At 42.0% G+C, this 24,416-nt stretch overlaps 1 protein-coding gene across 11 annotated transcripts in view; it reads left to right on the plus strand.

Annotated features, from left to right (window-relative positions):
* Positions 1-24,416, plus strand: part of BPIFC (BPI fold containing family C) — a 60,190-nt gene that overhangs the window by 173 nt on the left and 35,601 nt on the right. For 2 of the 11 annotated variants that reach the window (XR_005365654.1, XR_005365653.1), the window contains exons 1-3: positions 164-368; positions 2,819-2,917; positions 18,796-18,889. Coding sequence is in view for 8 of the 11 variants with exons in the window: in XM_038550753.1 (XP_038406681.1) it covers positions 18,872-18,889 (18 nt within the window). In the remaining 3 variants the exon portion in view is untranslated. Of the gene's footprint in view, positions 1-89; positions 108-163; positions 369-920; positions 942-2,818; positions 2,918-17,245; positions 17,361-18,795; positions 18,890-24,416 lie in introns of those variants that run through there. The other 9 variants (XR_005365651.1, XM_038550752.1, XM_038550755.1 and 6 more) reach the window with 8 other exon arrangements.

Below are 24,416 nucleotides of genomic sequence, written 5' to 3' on the forward strand. Positions count from 1 at the left end.
CCTGGGCGGGGCGGGGGCGGGGGCGGCGCGGCCCCTTCGTGGCCAGGGCTGTGCCGGCTCCTCCCAGGCGGCCGCGGAGGACGTTCCGTCGAGGGCGCGGCTGCGGGGTGCGTGACTCGCCGCTCTGCGGGCCCGGGCGTGCCGGGCTCGTGCCGCCTGCGCTCCGCGGCGCTCAGCTCCAGCCGCAGGCCTCGGCTCTGAGAAGCCTGCGGTGCAGCCCAGGCTCTGCCCGTCTCCTCGTGGAACAGCAAAATATGAAACAGCTTGTGGTCCCCTGATCTGTGTCGGAGACGAGAGGAGTAGTGTGTCGCTCAGCAATCACCCCAAAGCTTCGCAGCCTAAAACTACGAATATTAATTGTCCCAGAGGTTCTGTATGGGCACGGCTGGGTGGGTGGGTCTGTCTTGGTCTCTAGAGATTCCAGGCAAGATGTAGGCCGGGGCTGCAGTTACCTGAAGCCTTGACTCAGGCTGGAGAACCTGCTTGCAGGAGAGCTCCCCCGACTGTGGGCGGGAGGCCTGGTTTCCACGGCGTGGACCCCTCCGTAGGGCCAATGGAGTGTCCCCGCGACACGGCATCTGGCCTCCCTCCTAACACGTGGTCCCGGAACGACCAAAGCAGGAGCTGCGATGTCTTTTGTGCTCTAGCCTCGGAAGGCAGGCACCACCACTTCTGTCATTAGAGCCAACCCTTCAGTGTGGGAGGATCAACCCAAGGGCATGAATAGCACTGGACAGGGATCACTGGGAGCCGCCTGGGAGAACCCTATCCTGGGGAGTCGGACAACAATGATGATAACTTAGGGAATGGTCAGATTTCATCCTTGTATGCTAGCCATTGTCCAAATCATTATTAGAGTTGAATGAAGTTTCTCCCAGTAGGTGGCAGTACTTGTCCACGTCCTGATCTTCAAACAGGCATCAACACCTACTTTGGGCCAGGTATTATTCCAGGTGCCTGGGGACTCAAAGAATGAGTGCAGAGTTTACAGTTGAATGAATCAACTCTTGTAGTAGAGTGTAATGATTTTTTTTATTATAAAGAACAATCCCGAGGGGTGGGGTACATACAGAAGAGTGATTGTGCCCCTAAATTCTTTAGTGGCAAGCAATATGAGATTAAGGAAGGCTGGTAGGAGCAGGGTGGCTCAGTGTGACCAGAGGGAAGGACAGAGTGGGTACTTTTCCAGATAAAGCTTTGAGCTAAGCAAAGGATTTGAGACACATTCTAGAATGTATGGGAAGCCAATGCAGAGTTTTAAGCAGGGGATTCTTTATCAGGTTTCTTGGTTCTGAGCAATAGAGATTGAGTCTGGCTGACTAACAGGGAACATGTTAAAAAGGATACCGGATAGCTCCGGGAATTCTGTGAAGGACTAAAGAAGTGGTTCCGGGCTAATTCCAGAAGTGAAACTCAGAACCACGCTGAAGAACTGGCCTGGTGAGGAAACTACTATGACTGATTGGGATTGCAGCTGCTGCTGCTGCCGCACCCCGCCCCAGGATGACACTGCTGTCACCCTGACAACCACTGCAGAATGGCTGCCACCTTCAAATGCCACAAGTTGTTACAGCCTCCTGCACCAACAAAATGCCAAGCTTCCAAAAGAGCCTATTTTCTCACCTTACTTCTAAATCAAAGGCTCATAGGGGGCATCTAATTGAGGGAGACTGAGGCCCACGTCTGAGTCCTGGCTGCAAAGGAGACTGAAATTGGGGGTCTAAACTCTTCCTTAGAAAGGCAGGACCTAAAATAATTGGAATTTCCTCAGTGCAGAAAGGCCATTCAAAAGACGGTAGGAAGCCATGAGTCTGACAGATATACACCACAAGGGGCATAGCTGAGATCTGAAATGTGAACCTATCACCTATTGAGTGTAGGGGATATATTAGATCAGGGTTCCTCAACCTTGGCACTGTTGACATTTCGGGCTTCCTGAGTCTTAGTTGTGGAGGACTCATGTATGCCTTGTAGGATGTTTAGCAGCATCCCTGATCTATCCACAAAATGCTACTAGAAACCTCTCCCCCAATTGTAAAAACCAGAGCTGTCCTCAAACTCTGCCACATACTCCCTATAGGGCGAAATTGCCTTGAAAACCACTGGATTGGAGACCAGCTGAGTTTGAAGGCTCTTTTGGTAACTGAGAGAAAAAAAAAAAAGGAATTAGTAGGATGACAGTAAGAATAGAGATGATGGGTGGACAGGTATGATATTCCAGAGGCAGAAATAATAGAAGCTGGAAAATGGCTATATTTGGAGGCCTTATTAGTTAAGGATATAGCTTCAGCTGCCCTAAGAGATCCGAAATAATAGTGACCAACAAGATGTTTATTTCTCTCTCAGATACCATTCTTGGAGAAAGCAGTGCAAGGCTAATATGATGGCCATCTTTAAAGACCATCTACCGCAGTCTACCTCTTAGTACGATGTAAACCTGGATAAGTTATTATCAATAAAAATGAAAATAGTAATAAGAATGTATCAAATATATCTGTGTTTTATTTTTTATTTTTTTAAAGATTTTATTTATTTATTCATTAGAGACACAGAGAGAGGCAGAGACACAGGCAGAGGGAGAAGCAGGCACCATGTAGGGAGCCTGACGTGGGACTCGATCCCAGGACTCCAGGATCACGCCCTGAGCCAAAGGCAGATGCTCAACCGCTGAGTCACCCAGGCGTCCCATATCTTTGTTTTAAAGATTGAGATAATACCTTTACTGGTTTTTTTTTAAACCACTAAATTTGTGATAATTTATTAAAACAATAGAAAACTAAACTAACTGGGATCTTTGTCTCAATCATTTGCCCAACAGGGTATAACCACCAACATGGCAGAAATAATCCAACCACAGAGGTTTAGAAGGGTCCTGGAAGAGAACCAGAACATCACCAAGGCACCAGCAAGATTTAAGGTACTCTAGAGGATAATCCTCCAAAACTTCAAAGATCTATGACAATGTTATATACCCCTTCTCTCAACTATTTCCCTCCTTGAGAACTTTTTAAAATTTCTTGCAGGATGTCACTTTAATGTCTGCAAGCGACAATTGCTGCAACTTTCAAAGAGTTCAGAAACAAAAAATGTTAATGGACCATTTTATAGAATAATAAAAGGGACAATGTCGCTGTTCTATGGGAATACATACCCTTCCTGTAGACTTTTTTAATAAACATTTTATTTTAGAATGATTTTAGATTTATAGAATGATTATAAAGACTTATATACCACATCCCCAATTTTCCCTATCAATAACATATTAGACGAGTGTGGAACATTATCACAATTAATGAATTGATGTGGATTCGTTTGTATTAACCAAAGGCCCTACTTTATTCAGATTCCCTCAGTTTTTTCTTAATGTCCTTTTTCTGTTCCCAGATCCTGTCTAGGACACCACCTTACACTTAGTCATCATGTCTCCTTAGGCTCTTCTCAGCTATGACAGTTTAATGACCTTGACAGTTTTAATGATTACCAGCCAGGTAGCTTGTAGAACATCCCTCAATTGGGATTTGTCTGATGTATTCTCATGATTAGACTAAGGTAATGTACTCCTGGGAGGAAAACCATTGAAGTCAAGATGCCATTCTCAACACATCAACAGTGCATACTGTCAATATGACTTCTCCCAGTTGCTGTTAATTCTGATCACTTGGCTTCTCCACTGTAAAGTACTCCTTTTTTCTATTTTTCATATTATAGCCTTTGGAAGAAAGCCACTATGCACAGGCCACACTTAGAGTGGTAGTTATGCTCCACCTTATTAGGGATGAAGTATCTAAATAAATTATTCGAATTTCTTCTGTACAGGAGATTTGTCTATTCTCTATTCAAACCTTTACATCAGTGTGGACTTTTTTTTTTTAAAGGTATTTATTTATTTATTTACGATAGTCACAGAGAGAGAGAGAGGCAGAGACACAGGCAGAGGGAGAAGCAGGCTCCATGCACCGGGAGCCCGATGTGGGATTCGATCCCGGGTCTCCAGGATCGCGCCCTGGGCCAAAGGCAGGCACCAAACCGCTGCGCCATCCAGGGATCCCATGGACTTATATTTATTTTATACTTTGGCTTATAATCCAATACTACTTTGTTTTGTTGCTCAGATTTTTCCAGCTTTGGCCACTGGGAAATCTTTCACTTGGCTACTGTATCCATTTGACATCATTGTGGATTTTTGTTCTTCTGTTCTGTTTTTTAGCACTTTCTTATTTTCAGGCATTGTAAGATACTTTAGGACCATTTTGGATCTAAGCTCCTCCCCCAACCCTATAATCAGCCATTTTTCCAAGGTGCCCTAGTTCTTTTCACTGGAGAGTGGTATTAGAAACCAAGATCTGAGTGCTACGTGTGGTCATTGCTATTGAGGTATTATTGCTTCTAAGCCTTTCACCTGACACAGCAAGGAGATACGTGTATGTATACACCGTTTCCATACATAGCCATTTGGTTTTTTTAAAAAATTTTTTATTGGAGTTCAATTTGCCAACACATAGCATAACACCCAGTGCTCATCCCGTTAAGTGCCCCCCTCAGTGCCCATCACCCAGTCAGCCCAAGCCCCTGCCCACTTCCCCTTCCTCTACCCCTGTTCATTTCCCAGAGTTAGGTGTCTATCATGTTTTGTCACCCTCACTGATATTTTCACTCATTTTCTCTCCTTTCCCTTTATTCCCTCTCACTAATTTTATATTCCCCAAATGAATGAGACCATATAATGTTTGTCCTTTTCTGATTGACTTATTTACTCAGCACAATACCCTCCAGGTCCCTCCACGTCGAAGCAAATAGTGGGTATTTGTCGTTTCTAATGGCTGAGTAATATTCCATTGTATACATAAACCACATCTTTATCCATTCATCTTTCGATGGACACTGAGGCTCCTTCCACAGTTTGGCTATTGTGGACATTGCTGCTATAAACATTGTGGTGCAGGTGTCCCAGCAGTTCACTGCACCTGTATCTTTGGGGTAAATCCCCAGCAGTGCAATTACTGGGTCGTAGGGCAGGTCTATTTTTAACTCTTTGAGGAACCTCCACACAGTTTTCCAGAGTGGCTGCACCAGTTCACATTCCCACCAATCATGCAAGAGGGTTCCCCTTTCTCCACATCCTCTCCAACATTTGTTGTTTCCTGTCTTGTTAATTTTCCCCATTCTCACTGGAGTGAAGTGGTATCTTATTGTGGTTTTGATTTGTATTTCCCTGATGGCCAGTGATGCGGAGCATTTTCTCATGTGCATGTTGGCCATGTCTATGTCTTCCTCTGAGATTTCTGTTCATGTCTTTTGCCCATTTTATGATTGCATTGTTTGTTTCTTTGCTGTGGATTTTAATAAGTTCTTTATAGATCTTGGATACTAGCCCTTTATCTGATAGGTCATTTGCAAATATCTTCTCCAATTCTGTAGGTTGTCTATTATTTTTTTTAAATTTTTATTTATTTATGATAGTCACAGAGAGAGAGAGAGAGAGAGGCAGAGACACAGGCAGAGGGAGAGGCAGGCTCCATGCACCGGGAGCCCGACGTGGGACTCGATCCCGGGTCTCCAGGATCCTGCCCTGGGCCAAAGGCAGGTGCCAAACCGCTGCACCACCCAGGGATCCCCATGTAGGTTGTCTTTTAGTTTCATTGACTGTTTCTTCTGCTCTGCAGAAGCTTTTAATCTTGATGAAGTCCCAATAATTCATTTTTGCTTTTGTTTCTTTTGCCTTCATGGATGTATCTTGCAAGAAGTTGCTGTGGCCAAGTTCAAAAAGGGTGTTGCCTGTGTTCTCCTCTAGGATTTTGATGGATTCTTGTCTCACATTTAGATCTTTCATCCATTTTGAGTTTATTTTTGTGTATGGTGCAAGAGAGCGGTCTAGTTTCATTCTTCTGCATGTGGATGTCCAATGTTCCCAGCACCATTTATTGAAGAGACTGTCTTTCTTCCAGTGGATAGTCTTTCCTCCTTTATCAAATATTAGTTGACCATAAAGTTGAGGGTCCACTTCTGGATTCTCTATTCTGTTCCATTGATCTATGTGTCTGTTTTTGTGCCAGTACCACACTGTCTTGATGACCACAGCTTTGTAGTACAACCTGAAATCTGGCATTGTGATGCCCCCAGATATGGTTTTCTTTTTTAATATTCCCCTGGCTATTTGGGGTCTTTTCTGATTCCACACAAATCTTAGATGATTTGTTCCAACTCTCTGAAGAAAATCCATGGTATTTTGATAGGGATTGCATTAAATGTGTAAATTGCCCTGGGTAACATTGACATTTTCACAATATTAATTCTTCTAATCCGTGAGCATGGAATATTTTTCCATTTCTTTGTGTCTTCCTCAATTTCTTTCAGAAATGTTCTGTAGTTTTTAGGGTATAGATCCTTTACCTCTTTGGTTAGGTTTATTCCTAGGTATCTTATGCTTTTGGGTGCAATTGTAAATGGGATTGACTCCTTAATTTCTCTTTCTTCAGTCTCATTGTTAGTGTATAGAAATGCCACTGATTTCTGGGCGTTGATTTTGTATCCTGCCACACTGCCGAATTGCTGTATGACTTCTAGCAATCTGAGGGTGGAGTCTTTTGAGTTTTCTATGTAGACTATCATGTCATCTGCGAAGAGGGAGAGTTTGACTTCTTCTTTGCCAATTTGAATGTTTTTTATTTCTTTTTGTTGTCTGATTGCTGAGGCTAGGACTTCTAGTACTATGTTGAATAGCAGTGGTGAGGGTGGACATCCCTGTCTTGTTCCTGATCTTAAGGGAAAGGCTCCCAGTGTTTCACCATTGAGAATGATATTTGCTGTGGGGTTTTTGTAGATGGCTTTTAAGATGCTGAGGAATGTTCCCTCTATCCCTACACTCTGAAGAGTTTTGATCAGGAATGAATGCTGTATTTTGTCAAATGCTTTCTCTGCATCTATTGAGATCATATGGTTCTTGTTTTTTCTCTTGTTGATATGATCAATCACATTGATTGCTTTACGAGTGTTGAACCAGCCTTGCATCCCGGGGATAAATCCCACTTGGTCATGGTGAATAATCTTCTTAATGTATTGTTGGATCCTACTGGCTAGTGTCTTGTTGAGAATTTTTGCATCCATGTTCATCAGGGATATTGGTCTATAATTCTCCTTTTTGGTGAGGTCTTTGTCTGGTTTTGGAATTAAGGTGATGCTGGCCTCATAGAATGAGTTTGGAAGTATTCCATCTCTTTCTATCTTTCCAAACAGCTTTAGTAGAATAGGTATGGCTTCTTCTTTAAACGTTTGATAGAATCCCCTTGGGAAGCCATCTGGCCCTGGACTTTTGTGTCTTGGGAGGTTTTTGATGACTGCTTCAATTTCCTCTCTGGTTATCGGCCTGTTCAGGCTTTCTATTTCTTCCTGTTTCAGTTTTGGTAGTTTGTGGTTTTCCAGAAATGCGTCCATTTCTTCTAGATTGCCTAATTTATTGGCGCATAGCTGCTCATAATAAATTTTTAAAATCATTTGTATTTCTTTGGTATTGGTGGTGATCTCTCCTTTCTAATTCATGATTTTATTAATTTGAGTCTTTTCTCTCTTCTTTTTAATAAGGCTGGCTAATGGTTTCTCTATCTTATTAATTCTTTCAAAGAACCAACTCCTGGTTTTGTTAATCTGTTCCACAGTTCTTCTGGTCTCTATTTCATTGTGTTCTGCTCGAATCTTTATTAATTCTCTTCTTCTGCTGGGTGTAGGATCTATTTGCTGTTTTTCTCCAGCTCCTTTAGGTGCAAGGTTAGCTTTTGTATTTGAGTTCTTTCCAGTTTTTGGATGGGTGCTTGTATTGCAATGTATTTCCCTCTCAGGACTGCTTTTGCTGTATCCCAAAGATTTTGAATGGTTGTATCTTCATTCTCATTAGTTTCCATGAATCTTTTTAATTCTTCCCTAACTTCCTGGTTGACCCTTTCATTTTTTAGCAGGATGGTCCTTAACCTCCACATGTTTGAAATCCTTCCAAAATTCTTGTGATTTAGTTCTAGTTTCAAAGCATTATGGTCTGAAAATATGCAGGGGATGATCCCAATCTTTTGGTATTGGTTAAGAACTGATTTGTGACCCAGTTTGTGGTCTATTCTGGAGAAAGTTCCATGTGCACTTGAGAAGAATGTGTATTCAGTTGCGTTTGGATGTAAAGTTCTGTAAATATCTGTGAAATCCATCTGGTCCAGTGTATCATTTAAAGCTCTTGTTTCTTTGGAGATGTTGTACTTAGAAGATCTGTCAATTGTAGAAAGCACTACATTCAAGTCACCAAGTATAAGTATGTTATTATCTAAGTATTCTTAACTTTGGTTATTAATTGATACACTTGGCAGCTCCCACATTCAGGGCATAAATATTCATGATTGTTAGGTTCTCCTGTTGGATAGATCCTTTAAGTAGGATATGGTATCCCTCTTCATCTCTTACTACAATCTTTGGGATATACTTTAATTTATCTGATATAAGGATGGCTATCCCTGCTTTCTTTTGAGGACCATTTAAATGATAAATGGTTCTCCAACCTTTTATTTTCAGGCTATAGGTGTCCTTATATCTAAAATGAGTCTCTCGTAGACAGCAAATAGATGGGTCTTGCTTTTTTATTCAGTCTGAAACCCTGCGCCTTTTGATGGGGTCATTAAGCCCATTCACGTTCAGAGTTACTATTGAAGGATATGAATTTAGTGGCATCATGATACCTATTCAGTCCGTTTTTGTGGATTGTTTCCTTGGACTTCCTCTTTCTTTTACAGAGTCCCCCTTAATATTTCTTGCAGAGCTGGTTTGGTGGTCACATAGTCTTTCAGTTTCTACCTATATTGGAAGCTCTTTAACTCTCCTTCTATTCTGAATGAGAGCCTTGCTGGATAAAGTATTCTTGGCTGCATGTTCTTCTCATTTAGGACCCTGAATATATCTTGCCAGCCCTTTCTGGCCTGCCAGGTCTCTGTGGAGATGTCTGCTGTTATCCTAATACTTCTCCCCGTAAAGCTTAGGGATTTCTTGTCTCTTGCTGCTTTAAGGATCTTCTCTTTATCTTTTGAATTTGCAAGTTTCACTATTAAATGTCAAGGTGTTGAGCGTTTTTTTTATTGATTTTAGTGGGGGATCTCTCTATCTCCTGGATCTGAATGCCTGTTTCCCTTCCCAAGTTAGGGAAGTTCTCAGCTATGATTTGTTCAAATACACTTTCTGGACCTCTGTCCCTTTTGGCGCCCTCTGGAACCCCAATTAAATGTAGATTTTGCCTTCTGAGGCTGTCATTTATTTCCCTTAACCTATTCTCATGATCTCTTGTTTTTCTCTTTTTTCCTCAGTTTCCTTCCTTTCCATCAACTTGTCTTCTGTGTCACTCACTCATTCTTCTACCTCATTAACCCTTGTCGTTAGGACCTCCAGTTTGGATTGCATCTCATTTAATTGATTTTTAATTTCGGCCTGATTAGATCTAAATTCTGCAGTCATGAAGTCTCTTGAATCCTCTACGCTTTTTTCTAGAGCCACCAGTAGGTTTTTAATTGTGCTTCTGAATTGGCTTTCTGACATTGAATTATAATCCAAATTTTGTAACTCTGTGGGAGAGAGGACTGTTTCTGATTCTTTTGTGGTGAGTTTTTCCTTCTAGTCATTTTGCTCAGTGCAGAGTGGCCAAAAATAAGTTGTACTGGAAAGAGGAGACAAGGGGAGAAAAAAAAAAAAGGGGGGGGACAAACAGAAAACAAAAAAAAAGTGGGGGAGTATCCTCTGATTCTATATACTGTAAATTCCTTAACTTCCCCTGGAACTTTCCAGGGCTGCTTGGTCAATAACTTGCTTTTCCCCTGTCCTTCCAGCTGGTCTTCTGGGGGAGGGGCCTGCTGTGCTGATTCTCAGGTGTGTGCACCTGGAGAGCTGCCCAGCCCCCTGCCAGGTGCACGGCTCAGTGGGAGCTGTTTATCCTGTGAGGCCCCTGCTCAGTCCCAGGTACAAGGTGACACCAGGAGGAACAACACCGGTGGTGGTGGCCAGGTCTCCAGCTCTGGAGTCAGCAGTAACTACTGCAGCTCCCAGTCCGCAGAGGCCTGGATGCTCCGGGGGCGGGGCGCCGATCTGCACAGCTCGGGGCTGCCCAGCGGCAGGAGCGTCCTTGCTGTCTTGTGTCCCCCGGCGCCCTGGGCTTCGGGGCCTGCACCACTGGAATCGTGCTCCTGGGGCTGCGCAGCCCCCTCCCCGGGGAGCCTCTGCCAGAGCCCCTCCGAGCTACTCCTGGGTCCAGCCGGGCGCGTACTGCAGCCCTTTAGGGAGCTCGGCCGCGGGGTGTGGTACGCTCTCCCCCGGGGTGCAGGTGTGTGTTAGTGTCCCTGGGAGCCTGAGGGTATCCGCGCCCCTCCTGGGATCCTGCCCGAGCTTCCTGAGAGCGCCTTTCCGCCCGGGAAGATTGGTGAAGCTCCTGCTTCTCCGGGACGGGGCTTTCCTGTCCTGGAGGCTCTCGCCGGGCGGCCTGAGCCCAGCTCCTCGCGGGGCCCCTCCCCCTTGGATGCTTTTTTATTTCTCTATTTTTTTTCCATCTTCCTACCTTGATAGAAGCCCAAACGCTTCTCACTGTAGCATTCCAGCTGTTCTCTCTTTATTTTATTTTTTTTAAGATTTTATTTATTAAAAAAATTTTTTTAATTTAAAAAATTTTTTTTAATTTAAAAAAAGATTTTATTTATTTATTCATGAGACACAGAGAGAGGCAGAGACACAGGCAGACAGAGAAGCAGGCTCCACGCAGGGAGCCTGTTCTCTCCTTAAATCTCAGACTGAATTCGTAGGTTTTCAGGATGATTTGAAAGTTATCTAGGTAAGTTGGTGGGGACAGGTGACTTGGGGACCCTACTCCTCTGCCATCATGCCCCCACAAATATCCATACATAGCCATTTGTATCTATATTAAGCTGAGCATAAGTTCTTTCTGATATTTCCACCTATAATCCATTACCACCTGACCATTCTGGTCTCCTTGCTTATCTGTAACTTACTAACCCAACTGTGACAAATCTAGCTCCCCCCATCCACCATCCATTTACGTAATCATTCATTTCCAGCATCTGTGTATAATAGCTTCAGGATTTAACCCATTGTCCACTGGAGTACAGTGTTCCAACAACTGTTCCTTCATCTTACAGACTTCATTCATTCCCAAAGTGACACAGGTCAGCACCTTGTTTCCCAGTCCCCTTCAGCAAGGTTGTTTCATACATTTATAAGACATTTAGATTCTTTTCTCACATTCTGCACCCTTTCTTGGACCCCTCAGTCTCCTATGTGATTTTTTAAAATTTACATACGTTAAGATTCACTCTTTGACCTGTAGGTTCTATCAGTTTCGGCAAATGCGTAATGTCTTGTTTCACTAATATAAAAAATCCCCTGTGTTCAGCCTTCTCCACCATCACCTGCTCCCCAACCTCTGCCAATTACTGATCTCTTTACCATCTCTTTAATTTTGCCTTTTCCAGAATGTCATATGATTGGAATCATAATGTATGTAGCATTTTCTGGCTTTGTAACTGATGTCTTTTACTTAGTAATACGCAGTGGAGATTAATCTGTCTTTTTGTGGCTTCATAGCTCATTTCTTTTTAAGGCTGAATAACATTCTACTGTATGGATGTACTACAGTTTATCCATTCATCTATTGAAGGACATCTCGGTTGCTTCTGGTTTGGGGCAATTATGAATAAAACTGCTATAAACACTTGTAGTTTGTGCAGGGTTTTTACATGAACCTCAGTTTTCAAATCAGTTATATAAACACCCAGAAACACCATTGCTGGGTCCTATGGCAAGACTAGGTTTAATTTTGTAGGAAATGGCCAAACTGTTTCCCAATATGGCTGTACCATTTTGCATTCCCATTAGCAATGAAAGAGAGTTCCTGTTTCTCTACATCCTCACCATTGATTTGTATTGTCGGGTTGTTTTTAACTTTAACCATTCTAATAGATAGTTGTGTCTCATTGCTTTAATTTGCAATTCTTAGTAATGATGTTGAGCATCTTTCTGTATGTTTATTTGACATCTATAGATCTTCAGTGAGATGGTCCTCAAATTTCTTGCCCACTTTTTAATTGTTTTTTTCCTTATTGTTGTGTTTCCTTTAGTTTTCTGAATATAAATGAAATTTCTGTGCATGATGAAAACTCTTCGTAGTCCAGCTAGAAGCCACTTTCTTCAATCTACCCAATGACCCCTATAGAATACTCACACTGCATTACTCCAAAATGCTTCTTCCCCTGCTTTACGTCCTCTCCTACCAAATATGTTTGTGTGCTCCTGTGCTTCTGCACATGCTAATCCTTCTTCCTGGGATATTCTTCTTAGTGCGTTGCTCCTTTTTGTTCCAAGAACACTTGGAACATGCTTTTCAATGTTACCCATCATATCACAGTGCAATTATTTGCACATCAGGCTTTCTCCAGTCTTAGGTTATGTGTTTCTCAAGGGGAAATATAATCCATCTTCACAAAGTTCAATCCCGACCCCCAAGTTAGGACTGGTTAAGCAAAATTTTTAAATGGCATTAAGATATCCATGTTTATATCTGAATTCTTGATATATGTGTTTGGAAAGTAAGGTTTTCATTCTGTCTCTACCAGAGAGAGCCATATTGGCCTTAGTCTGAGTGTTTACTTAAGTCAAATCCATTTTCCTGAATCGTGAGCTTTAATTTACACAGAGTTTCTGATTTAGCAGGTCTGGAGAAGGGCTTGAGGATTTGCATTTCTAGTGATTTCCAGGTGATGCTACTGTGAAGCCACACTTTGGGAACCACTGGTCTATACCATGTGGTCTTGCTATGTTGTTTTGGGTTTTCTCAACACTTATAAAACACTATGAGGTAGCTGCTGTGCTTGATGAGAAATTGAAATGGACCTTAAAAAGTATTGTGGAATGAAATTAGAATCATGCAAGTTAGGAAAAGGATGTTTAGAAGTTGTTGAAATGATTAAAACTCTATCCAAGGACCAAATGAAGATGTCTGGAATCTATTGAAAGAAAGAAATAAAAATATTCTTGGAGGGACGCCTGGGTGGCACAGTGATTGAGCATCTACCTTCAGCTTAAGGCATGATCCCAGGGTCCTGGGATCAAGTCCCACATCTGGCTTCCTGCAGGAAGCCTGCTTCTCCCTCTGCCTATGTCTCTGCCTCTTTATCTGTGTCTCTCATGAATAAATAAATAATATTTTAAAAATATTCTTGGAAAGCAAACTAGAGGGAGGTATACAGAAGACAGGGATAAGGGGTGGGAGGAACATCAAGGATTTTCACATCTTGATACATAAGCCTCAGTATTTGAATCGATGACCAGGAGAATGTATTCAAATATGTATTTGAAAATTAAGAATATTATTAGGAATATTAGAATCTGACATACACCCCACCCCCCAGAGGTGTGCCATTTTCTATAGCAAGGGCTAGATAGAATACTTTAATATATTTCATTTTCTTGATTCTAATCAAGGCCTGTCCAAGGACATTAGCCATAGTCTGGAGACATTTTTATCACAACTAGGGCAGGAGAAAGTGGTGCTAATAACATCAGGGTAGAGGCCAGGGGGCTACAATGCATAATAAGACAGCCTCCACATCAAAGATTTATGGCCCAAAATGTCAATAAGCATTGAGGTAGAGAAATCCTTGTCTGTCTGAACTGGGCTCACAGTGGTGGTTCTCAGACATTTCAGAGTTATATCACACTGTCTTGTCTGGTTGGTTCCACAATATGTCTCATAAAGACATATGTATGTTCATATCAAATTTAACATGAATTTAAATTCACTTTGAACTGCAAATAATAAAATGTAACTCCCTTTTAGACAACTGATAAGTGAGGTGAATAAGTGGGTTTGTTTATTTTTCAAAACCAGAAAGAAGTGGACTTCCTATACTATACTTTCTTACTATACTTCCTTACTATAAACCATTCCAGAATGTGACTAGCGGGAGAGCCATGGTCTGGGTTAGTCATCACAGGCATCAAGAGAGGGTGGCCTGGGACAGAGCTGGGAAGAGAGGGGGAGATGCTGCCGGGTGATAGGATGACTCTGCCAGATGTCTCCTGAGCCTGTCCAGAGTGAACGGTAGGGTTACTGATCTCTCTCGAGAGCCACACAAATTCCAGACCGCTTCCTCCATTCAGGACTAAGCTAGCAACTTCAAACAAACACATATATCTGTGTCACTCTCACAGATTCAGTTAGCAGCTTGGAAAAAGCAGATGTTATTGCCTAGCAACAGCATCCTTCTCTCTCCTCACCTTCCGCGTCCCCTGGGCTGTGGGTTGCTCTATAGCGACCTTCTTGAAGAGGCAGTTTGGCATTAGGGTTAAGAACACAGACTCTGGAAAGCAAGACACCTGGGTCCTGAGTCTTGGCTCTTCCACCTAAGCTTAGGCATATACTTAACCTCTTGGTTTCCTCACCTATAAAATTGAGATAATATTAGTACCTCATACAGTCTTGATGGGTATTTAGCAAGGTAATATATGGCTGGTGCCCGAAGCATAACAAAAAATGTTAGCTCTTATGTTTTCCTACTTCTTATTCCCTCTTCAGGGTGTCCCTTTAACCAGATCTCACCAACACAAAATGTTGGTTCACACCCCCCCCCCATATACAGATGATCCCTCTCCCCTGTCACTTTATTCTCCTGCAAAGAATAGTAAAATTTGTCTTCAGCTAAAAAAAAAAAAAAAAAAAAAAAAAAGCCTGGTATTCAGATTGCTTTTTTTCTATATGAGAATAGCCCAGACAAGTCTAGAAACCAAGCAGTAGGACACTCAGTTCCTCAACACTGCACTTTGAAATCTTTCTTTAATGAACAATCATTCTACCTAGTTAATTATGATGTTTCTTTGGAGTTTTAATTAAAGGTGTCCCTTGATCTGCAGAGACTAACATGCTGTCAGCCATTAGTAAGTGAAATAATTAATCTTGCCTGTAGATTGCCATCGTGGGTAGGCTGGATAAGCAAGAGTTCCCAGCAAATTTTCAGTTAAATCTGAAAAGTTAAAATAAATAGTGAAACTAGACATAGTGCTACTTGATTTTGTTGTGATGATGAATTCAGCAAATTCGCCTGAAAGCCACTCCCTGAGTAGAAAGGAGGCTAAGGAGCCTACTTCTCAGGCCCCTTCTAAACAAAAACAAACTAGCTGCCCTCTCTTCTGCTATCTTTGTTTCCTAAACTCAAATTATTTGAGCCTCTTTTTCTAGAATTATTCCATGTCTTGCCTGAGCTGCACCATTATTTATTTTCCTTCTCTATATAAGTCAGCCTACTTCTTAAACTCTATGTACAATTATTTAGGGGCACCTGGGTGGCTCAGTCAGTTAAGTGCCTGACTCTTGATTTCAGCTCAGGTCATAATCTCAGAGTCGTGAGATTGAACCCCAAGTCAGGTTCCACACTCGGCACAGAGTCTTCTTGATTCTCTCTCTCTCTCCCTCCCTCTCTAAAAAAAATACTATTTTTAAAAAACTGTATGTACATTTTTTAAAGGGAAGCTATGTAAAGGAAAAACTTACAAATTTCCAAATAGAAGGTAAATGAAAAAATATATACCATGGAAACTAAACTTTGTATGTTTAAAATAAAAATAGAGAAACATAATAATGCATCTCATTAATATTGTATGAAAAACCATGTGCTAGTTCATTCAGTTTAACTCTCATTGACTCTGAAAAGTAAGTGTGATCTCCACTTTTACAGAGGATGACTGAGACCGAGGAGTGGAGTAAATTGCTCAGGGTCCCCAGTGGAGTGGGCAGGGCAAGTCCCTGTGAGGCGAGAGCCCCAATTTACTATCTTCAGGCCACACTTCCTGAGAACTCCCCTCAAATCCTGTGCCAGATGCCCCAGAATGAACAACAATGATTCAGGTTTCCACCAAGGCTTTCAGATTTTCCAGGACAAAAGGAAAAGTTAATATTTGCATCAGAAAAATACTACTGTGTTATAATGTTTAGCTTCCCTATAACTCTAGCAGATCCTATGCAGCTGCTTAATAGATAGGAGAGGCAAATAGGGGGCTGAGCAGGACAGGGATCTTACTGACAGGGAAAAGGAATGAGGCAGTTGGGTAGTAGGGGAGCAGGGGAAGAAGATGGGGCCAAGCAGCCACTCTGGGCAGGACAGATAGAGGGAAAACCTAGGACCAGGGGGGAGGGTGGGGAGAAACTGGTACTGCCACCCAGGGAAGATTCTGAGGAAGGGACAGAAATATATAAGGTATTTTATAAATTTTTTCCTTGTGATCTATGATGTCATGCCTCTTCTTCCATGTCTGGTTGTGTATTTTTGTTCCTCACACACTAAAAACAATAATAATACAATTTCAAGTATTTATCTGTCAAGCACCTGAGATTATCCCACAACCCTCCGTAGTACCTGCACTGTGGGAAACTGCCTCACATGTACCTGTCCACTGCTGGCCTTTCATTTCACCTCCAGAATTATGACTTAGAAATTCATATTTCTGGCCAAACTTTCCCCAGAACTTCAACTACCCACCTGACACCTTTTAGGTGCCTAATACCAGTATTTCTATCCTTCATGCAGCACAGGCATACTGTCCACCTTTGTTGTTCTCTCCTCCCATTCCCTTCAGAGCTCAGATTTCAGCTCAAATTGACCTCCTCAGAGAAGACTTCCTGGACCATCCCACAAAGCGAGCATGCCTCCTACAGTGACAGCACTCTGCCAATTACAAGACCACCACACCAATACATTCCCTTATTTCCTTAATAGCATGTGTCACAATCTATACATTTTTATTTATTTTGCTGTTTGCTTGTTTGTTTGTTTGTTTTATATCTTTGTTTAATAAACTTCACCTGCCTGGGGATCCTATTGTTTTTACTGAAGAGGTCCTTGCACATAGTAGGTGCCCAATATTTATGGATTGAATGCGTAGGATCTGTGATGATTGACAGTGATTCTATGAGGAGAGAATGTTCACCCTGTATCACCATTGATAAGGCCACATACTAATGAATAAAATTTGATAGCATTTCTCAGTTTTAAGAGCAAATTCTTACAGATTATTATTATAATCTGGATGTTTGTGTCCCTCCAAAATTCATATGTTGAAATCCTAATCCCCAAAGGTGATAGTATCTGTAGGTGGGGCCTTTATGAGGTGCTCAAGTTATGAAGGTGGAGCCCTCATAAATGGGACTAATGCCATATAAAAGAGGCTCCAGAGAGATCCCTGGCTCCCTCCACTGTGTGAGGACACAGCCAGAAGGTGCTGACTATGAACCAGGGAAACGTGATCATGCTGGCTCCTTAATCTTGGACTTCCCAGCCTCCAGAACTGTGAGCAGTAAATTTCTGTTGTTTATATGCTATAGCAGCCCAAACAGACTGACGGTTACCAACATTTTTTTTCACCAGAACGTATCAAGGTAGATACTATTTTTTTTTTATTTATGATAGTCACACACAGAGAGAGAGAGAGAGAGAGAGAGAGGAGAGAGGCAGAGAGACCTAGGCAGAGGGAGAAGCAGGCTCCATGCACCGGGAGCCCGACGTGGGATTCGATCCCGGGTCCCCAGGATCATGCCCTGGGCCAAAGGCAGGCACTAAACCGCTGCGCCACCCAGGGATCCCCGGTAGATACTATTTTTATCCACGTTTTGTCCCTAAGGAAATACAAGTTAAATGGATAAGCATAACTGGAGGTGCCCTAGGTGAAAAACCTGAAAAGCTGTCAGGAGTTAGACAATGCCAAGTAACATGCCTACTATTCATTTTAAGGTTACCAATATCCTGGGTTTCCCCAGGACTGTTCTGGTTTTATTTTTTTTAAGATTATTTATTTATTTATTTATTTATTTATTCATGAGAGACACAGAGAGAGAGAGGCAGAGACAGGCAGAGAGAGAATCAGGCTTCATGCAGGGAGCCCAATGTGGGATCCCAGGACCCCCAGATCACGACCTGAGCCAAAGGCAGACACTCAACAGCTGAGCCACCCAGGCATCCCTGTTCTGGTTCCAGTACTGAAAATCCTGCATCCTGAGAAAACCAGGGCAGTTGGTTGCCCTATCTTACCCAGAAGATTATAAATAAGATCTTAGATACTTCATGCAATCAGATCCCTGGCCATGTAAAATGCAATGACTGAAGCATGGGGGATGGGAGGGCAGATAGGGTTTAGAACCTACCGATGTGAAGTCACATAGGAGTCCAGGCACCCACCCAACTTAACCTCAAAGAAATGCTGGGAGCGGAAAGCACTAACAACCCCGAAAGGGAGCAGACACTTAGAGATCCCATCTGTGCTCCTACCCTGAAAGATAAAGGCGGTAACTAGGTCAGCCCGGTTATCAACCCTCACACTTTCAGACTGAATCTGATCCACCAAAAGTCCAAAAGGTATTCTGGATAGTGGTGGAGCCATCCACTTTAGGTACCCTGAGCAGGAGAAACTGGCTTATTATCCCAGAAAGGAAAATTCTTCCTCTTCCAATTCAATGCAATTTGACACCTTTTTCAGTACATTGAAAGTCATGACTTAATCATTCTGGTAATGTAGTCATAATAGTTGTGTGTGTGTGCGTGTGTGTGTGTGTATTACAGGGAGTAATCATTGCATGGGTGGCATTGTCTGCTCATCTAGGTAGAGACTGTAGTGTTCATTCATGCTATTGGGCAATTGAAGTGTAGCAATTATGTATCACATTTTGAAAGAGGCATTTAAAAAAATCCACCTGTAGATGATTCAGACTTAATTATCTTGTCTTTTCAGCAGCTGGGTTCAAGGCTCAAGTGGGGAACACATAGTTTCAAAGGCAGAAGGAATCGAAGGTACTCCCCAGCTTTGGATGCTTCCTCGGCTTGAGGTAAGAATCGTGAGCAAACTTCAGATCTCTGCCAGCGCACAATCTCCCAGCGGGGATTACCCTCTCCACTGGCGATGTCCTGGTCAGTCCGCTGTCATGTGGCTTGAGTCATTGTCTGCCTAGGTTTTTCTGTTTTGTCTTTTATGTCACTTAGGCCGACCCAGAAGGCTATGAGCAGGTCTAAGAAAAGAGAGTTGGTGTGAATGACAGATTGACATTTGCCTCATTCAGCAATGTTAAGACAGTCACTCAATCTTCTGGACTTATTTTTGCCTTCATTTCAGGGGGGAACCCAACTCAATGGAAGAAAATTCTAACTTGTCTCTAACTTGAACCAGTGTGGATTTAGGAAGAAGGGGCTGCTGTGATGTCTGTGTTCTGGGACCCAGGTCTCAAACCACATCAGTGACCTACATCCTGCCAGAGCTAAGGCCCTCCCACTTGTTTAACCTGTTTGTGTTAAGTAAGGAGTTTGGGGAAGGCTAGGTGTAAATTTTCAATGCCCTTGTCACTTGAGATCTTGGTAAAAATCAGATGTGAGAGCTGAATTCCTTGAAATAGCCTCCAGTTCTCCTCGTATCCTATACCTATTGATTTAGATGTCTTATACACATTTTGTTTTAACCATTAGGTTGGAATATTCTGACAGTTTAGGCTTCCTTAAACCAATTGGACTTAATTTTTCCAACCTTTGATCCTGTTTTAAAGGCTGCATTTCATCCATCATCTCCTTTAACTGATTTTTCCAAAGCCTATAAAACTCCCCTCAGTAAATACCAATGGTAAGTCGACCTGTCTCAGGAATTTTCTAAGCTGTTCTAGAGTTTTCTTGTTTCTGGTCATCAGAACGGCAAGGGTCACCTAATATATTTATGTCTTTGTTTCATTTTTATTTTAATTCAGGTTAGTTAACATACAATGTAATATTAGTTTCAGTGTACAACATAGTGATTTCAACACTTTCATACAACACCTGGTGCTCATCCCAACAAGTGCACTCCTGAATCCCCATCACCAGTTTCACTCATCCCCTCCACCTCCTCTGCTAACCATCAATTTGTTCTCTATAGTTAAGAGTCTGTTTCTTGATTTGTCTCTCTTTTTTTCCTTTGCTTATTTGCTTTGTTTAATTCCATATATGAGTGAAATCATATGGTATTTTTCCTCCTCTGACTTATTTCATTTAGTATTATACTGTCCAACTCCATCCATGTTGTTGCAGATGGCAAGATTTTGTTCTTTTCTATGGCCAAATCAAATTCCACTGAGTGCATGTGTGTGTGTGTGTGTGTGTGTGTGTCTGTGTATGTATCACACCTTTATCCATTCATCTCTCAATGGATACTCGGCTGCTTCTATAATTTGGCCATTTTAAATAATGCTGCTATAAACATAGGGGTGAAACATAGGGGTGAAACAAAGGGATTCATATCGCTTTGAATTAACATTTTGTATTTTGGGGGGTAAATACTCAGTAGTGCAATTACTGAATCATATGGCAATTCTATTTTTAACTATTTGTGGAACTCCATACTGTTTTCCACAGTGGCTGCTCCAGTTTGTATTCCCACTAATAGTATAGGAGGGTTCCTTTTTCTCCACATCCCTTGCCAACACTCATTGTTTCTTGTACTGTTGATTTTAGCCATTATGACAGGTGTGAGGTGGTATCTCACTGTACTTTTGATTTGTATTTCCCTCATGATAAGTGATGTTGAGCATCTTTTCATGTGTCTGTTGGGCATCTGGAGATTGTCTTCTTTGGAGAAATGTCTGTTCATGTCTTCTACCTATTTTTGAATCAGATTACTGTAAAATTTTGGGGTCCTGAGTATATAAGCTCCTTAATTATTTTGGATACTAACCCTTTATTGCATATGTAATTTGCAAATATCTTCTCCTATTCCATAGGCTGTTTTTTAGTTTTGTTGATTGTTTCCTTCACGTTGCAGAAGCTTTTTATTTTGATGAAGTCCCAATAATTTATTTTTGCTTTTGTTTCCCTTGCCTCGGGAGACATATCTAGAAAAACGTTGCTATGGTAGGGCCATCTAGTTTAGAAGTGTTATTCTGTCCATTTATTGGTATGGAAATGTAATGACTTTTGAGGTTTTGAATCTTGGAAAGAAATAATTCCTTAAACAACAAAATAGGTGATTTGTCGGCAGGGTTTTTAAGTCATCTTGGATCCCTTCCTTTAGCGGGCAACTCATCCTGCCCTTACTTGTCAGCCAAATTACTTAACCTTTTAGGACTCATCTCCTTGCTTGACAAGGTTCCTTCCCTCCTCTGCCCATAAATTATCATCCTAACAAACACTTCACCTGAAAGTTACGTACAATCCTCTTATAGCTCAGTAATTTCATTTACTCATAAAATTTCTAAAAAATATATGTTTTTCTATGTGCAATTTTGAGTTCCTGGACCTTTGTCAAAGTAGACCATTTCAGAGACTTCCTTTACCCAGTGAAGAGAAAATAGAATTTTTGCAGCTGGAAAGGCATTTAAAACTCTATTTATGCCCAAGAAAATATGAAAGGATTTGCACTTTAATGCTTTAAAATCTCCAGATGCTTAATGATTTTTTCCACATAGAAGATGGCATCAAGCATCTCCTAAAGTTCCGAGATGAAAATGAAAAATCCAACACTTACCAAGTAATAAAATTCATAAACACTAGAATAGGGAGTCAGAAGAAAAAGGTGTGGTTCCCAAGTGCCTCACTTACTATATGGTCTTGGGTCATTCAGACTCTCCAAGTCTCTGTGTCCACATGCTTAAGATGGAGGTAGGATAATAGTAACATGAACCTCCAAAAATTGTTGTGAGTTTTGTAAATGGTGAAAAAAAAAACCAAATTCATTATTTTAGTTTTTATTCCATTAACAAATAATAGCTCTGCTTTAGTTTATTATGCTTTTTCACTGTAGAAATGGAGAGTTATTTATATGATGGTTTGGTTTTCTCATTTTTCCCCACACTTTTCTAGAACCTTTCTTTGTTAACCAGAATCTTGTAAGCCAGTCAGTTGGTCAGTTAGCAAATATTTATTGAAGCCCTACTACATGCCGGGCAGAGAGATTATTTCAACCTTAATTTGGATACAGTCTAATACATACAGAATTTTTGGTCTACCTTTTTTTCCCTTCACTTTCTACTGCTATGAAAATGTTTTCCACTTTAAAAAAAATCCCTCTCGTGCCTGCCTTGGCATGACACATCCATTTACAGTTCTTTGCCCACGGCAGTGTCAGAGTGACTACACATCAGTATGGCCTCACCATTTGTTAAAATGTGGACATACTTTTATATCAGTTGGTGAACAGCCCCAGGAGTGTTGCTCTCACTCCCATAGTTTCATCCATCTCTGCCTATCCTCCTCTCCAAGACCCCTTGACCACCACCACCACCCCTGCCACCCCAGGATCAAGGAGGGCCTAGCACAGATGGCAACTATACCTAGCTCTTGCATCCATTCTAATGAAGTATAAGGTGTTAACATCACCCTGCGTCTCGCTTGCTTATCCCACTCCTCACATTTCCACCAACCCTCAGATCACTTGCTGCCTGACCAGAGACAGGTCTCCTACACAAGTCCTCCCCTGTGGCTCTTATTGTCATGACTCTAGGCTTCCCTTGGTGTCCTCTGCACCTGACCATCTCCAAGTCACCCCTCCATAGCCCTGCCCCCAGCATGGCTGCTCAGGTTCTTTCTGTGCATTGTCCAGCATAACCCAAACCAATTCTGTAGGGCAGAAACATCACACTGAATGCTAAGGCCATAGCACTGTTAAGGTATTGAAATGCCTCTTTCTAAATAGTCACTACTCAGAGTCCTCCATCCCATTCCCAGTACCCCAGCCACACTAGCCAGTCCTCTCGAGACCTCTCCCTTCCCCATGATCTGGTACCTAACCTCCCTAACCCTGCTCCTGACCTGTGGCCAATATCTGTTCTAATGGGAAAGTGAAAAAAAAATAATGGGAAAGTGTATTCCACTAGAATACAAATGCTTTGTTAGTCACCTCTGCAAAGAACTGTAATATAGTGCAGAACAGGGTATGGTTCTTCCTTCATTTGTGATTCCCTGATTCATTCTTTTGTTGTTGTTGATTCATTCTACCATTACTTATCAATTGCTCTATACCTGAGACACTAAGCCAGGCTCTAGGACCTCCAAACCAAATGAGGTCTCTACCCTCATGGCACTTATATTCTCATAGAGGAGACAGACAGCACATGAGAAAATAAATATACACACATGAATAAAAATATATATTTTGATCAAGGATTCAGAAGGAAATTAGATAAGCTTAGGGAAGTCAGAAATGGCTTCAGAAAGAAGGCTGTATTTAAAATGGACCTTAAGGATGTACAGAGTTTCCACAGGCCTAGGTGAAGATGAACAGCATAAGCATAGGCATTATGCAGGAAACATGGTGAGTGTTTAGGGACCAGAAGTCCAATTTGTCTGGACAGAGGTGTCCTGGGAGGTCAGATGACAAATGTAAGCAAGTTGACTGAGCCTCACACCTGAAGGTGGATGTATGCATCACAGGACAGGTCAAGACCCCAATTCTCAACCTCATGGGTCTCCAGCAAAACACCCACATGAACGTTCACTAATCTGAACATAGATCCCCTATGTAAATTGGGCAATGTGTTCATTAGACAAAATACCAGCCCATGGGGCGCCTAGGTGGTTCAGTTGGTTAAATGTCTGACTCTTGGATTCAGTTCAGGTCATGATCTCAGGGTCATGGAATCAAGCCCCATGTCAGGCTCTTCTCTCTCTCTCTCTCTCTCTCTCTCTCTCACACACACACACACACACACACACACACAATAAATAAATCAAATCTAAAAATTTAAAAATGCTAGCTCAAGGGGTGTGTAGGGAAGCCCTTGCTCTCCCTACAAGTTGGGCACACTGAACACACTAGAACATTTTCTGCTTGCCCTATTTTGTACCAGAAAGCTGGTATATCTCCAAAGGGCACCTTTTCCCATTCCATACTAAAGGCCAAGTTAGGCTAGCAACAGCCCTGCATAGATACTCCTCTCTCTGGTCAGACTGTTCTATTCCTCTCAAATAAATTCTCTGGAACACCCCTTTTGTCTACATCATCCCATTCCCACCTCTATGGCCTTATCCATAAAGCCCACACACTTCCTTTATCAAACCTTTTTCTTTTCTTGGCCAAACAACCCTCTCCCCCCCCACACACACACACCTCTTGCAATGATTTTTTCCTTCATCCAGACTGCTCCTGAATCCCAGCCCTTCTGTGAATCCTTCCCTGCCACACCTGGCCTGACCCCTCCCTTTGCATGGCTCCCAGAACTTCCTCTTCCTTGACCACCCCCACAAATACTTCCCTGATTTGTCTCAATTTTGTATATTAACTCAGTGGGTATCTGTCACCTGTCAATCTTTAGCACATATGAACGCAGCAAGGGTAGCTCACCAAGATTGTAAACTGCCAGAACTAGAAACAAGGCCAGTGAACGTATCACTCAACTCAGC

Source organism: Canis lupus, chromosome 10, assembly GCF_011100685.1.
Source record: "Canis lupus familiaris isolate Mischka breed German Shepherd chromosome 10, alternate assembly UU_Cfam_GSD_1.0, whole genome shotgun sequence".
NCBI classification, from domain to species: domain Eukaryota; kingdom Metazoa; phylum Chordata; class Mammalia; order Carnivora; family Canidae; genus Canis; species Canis lupus.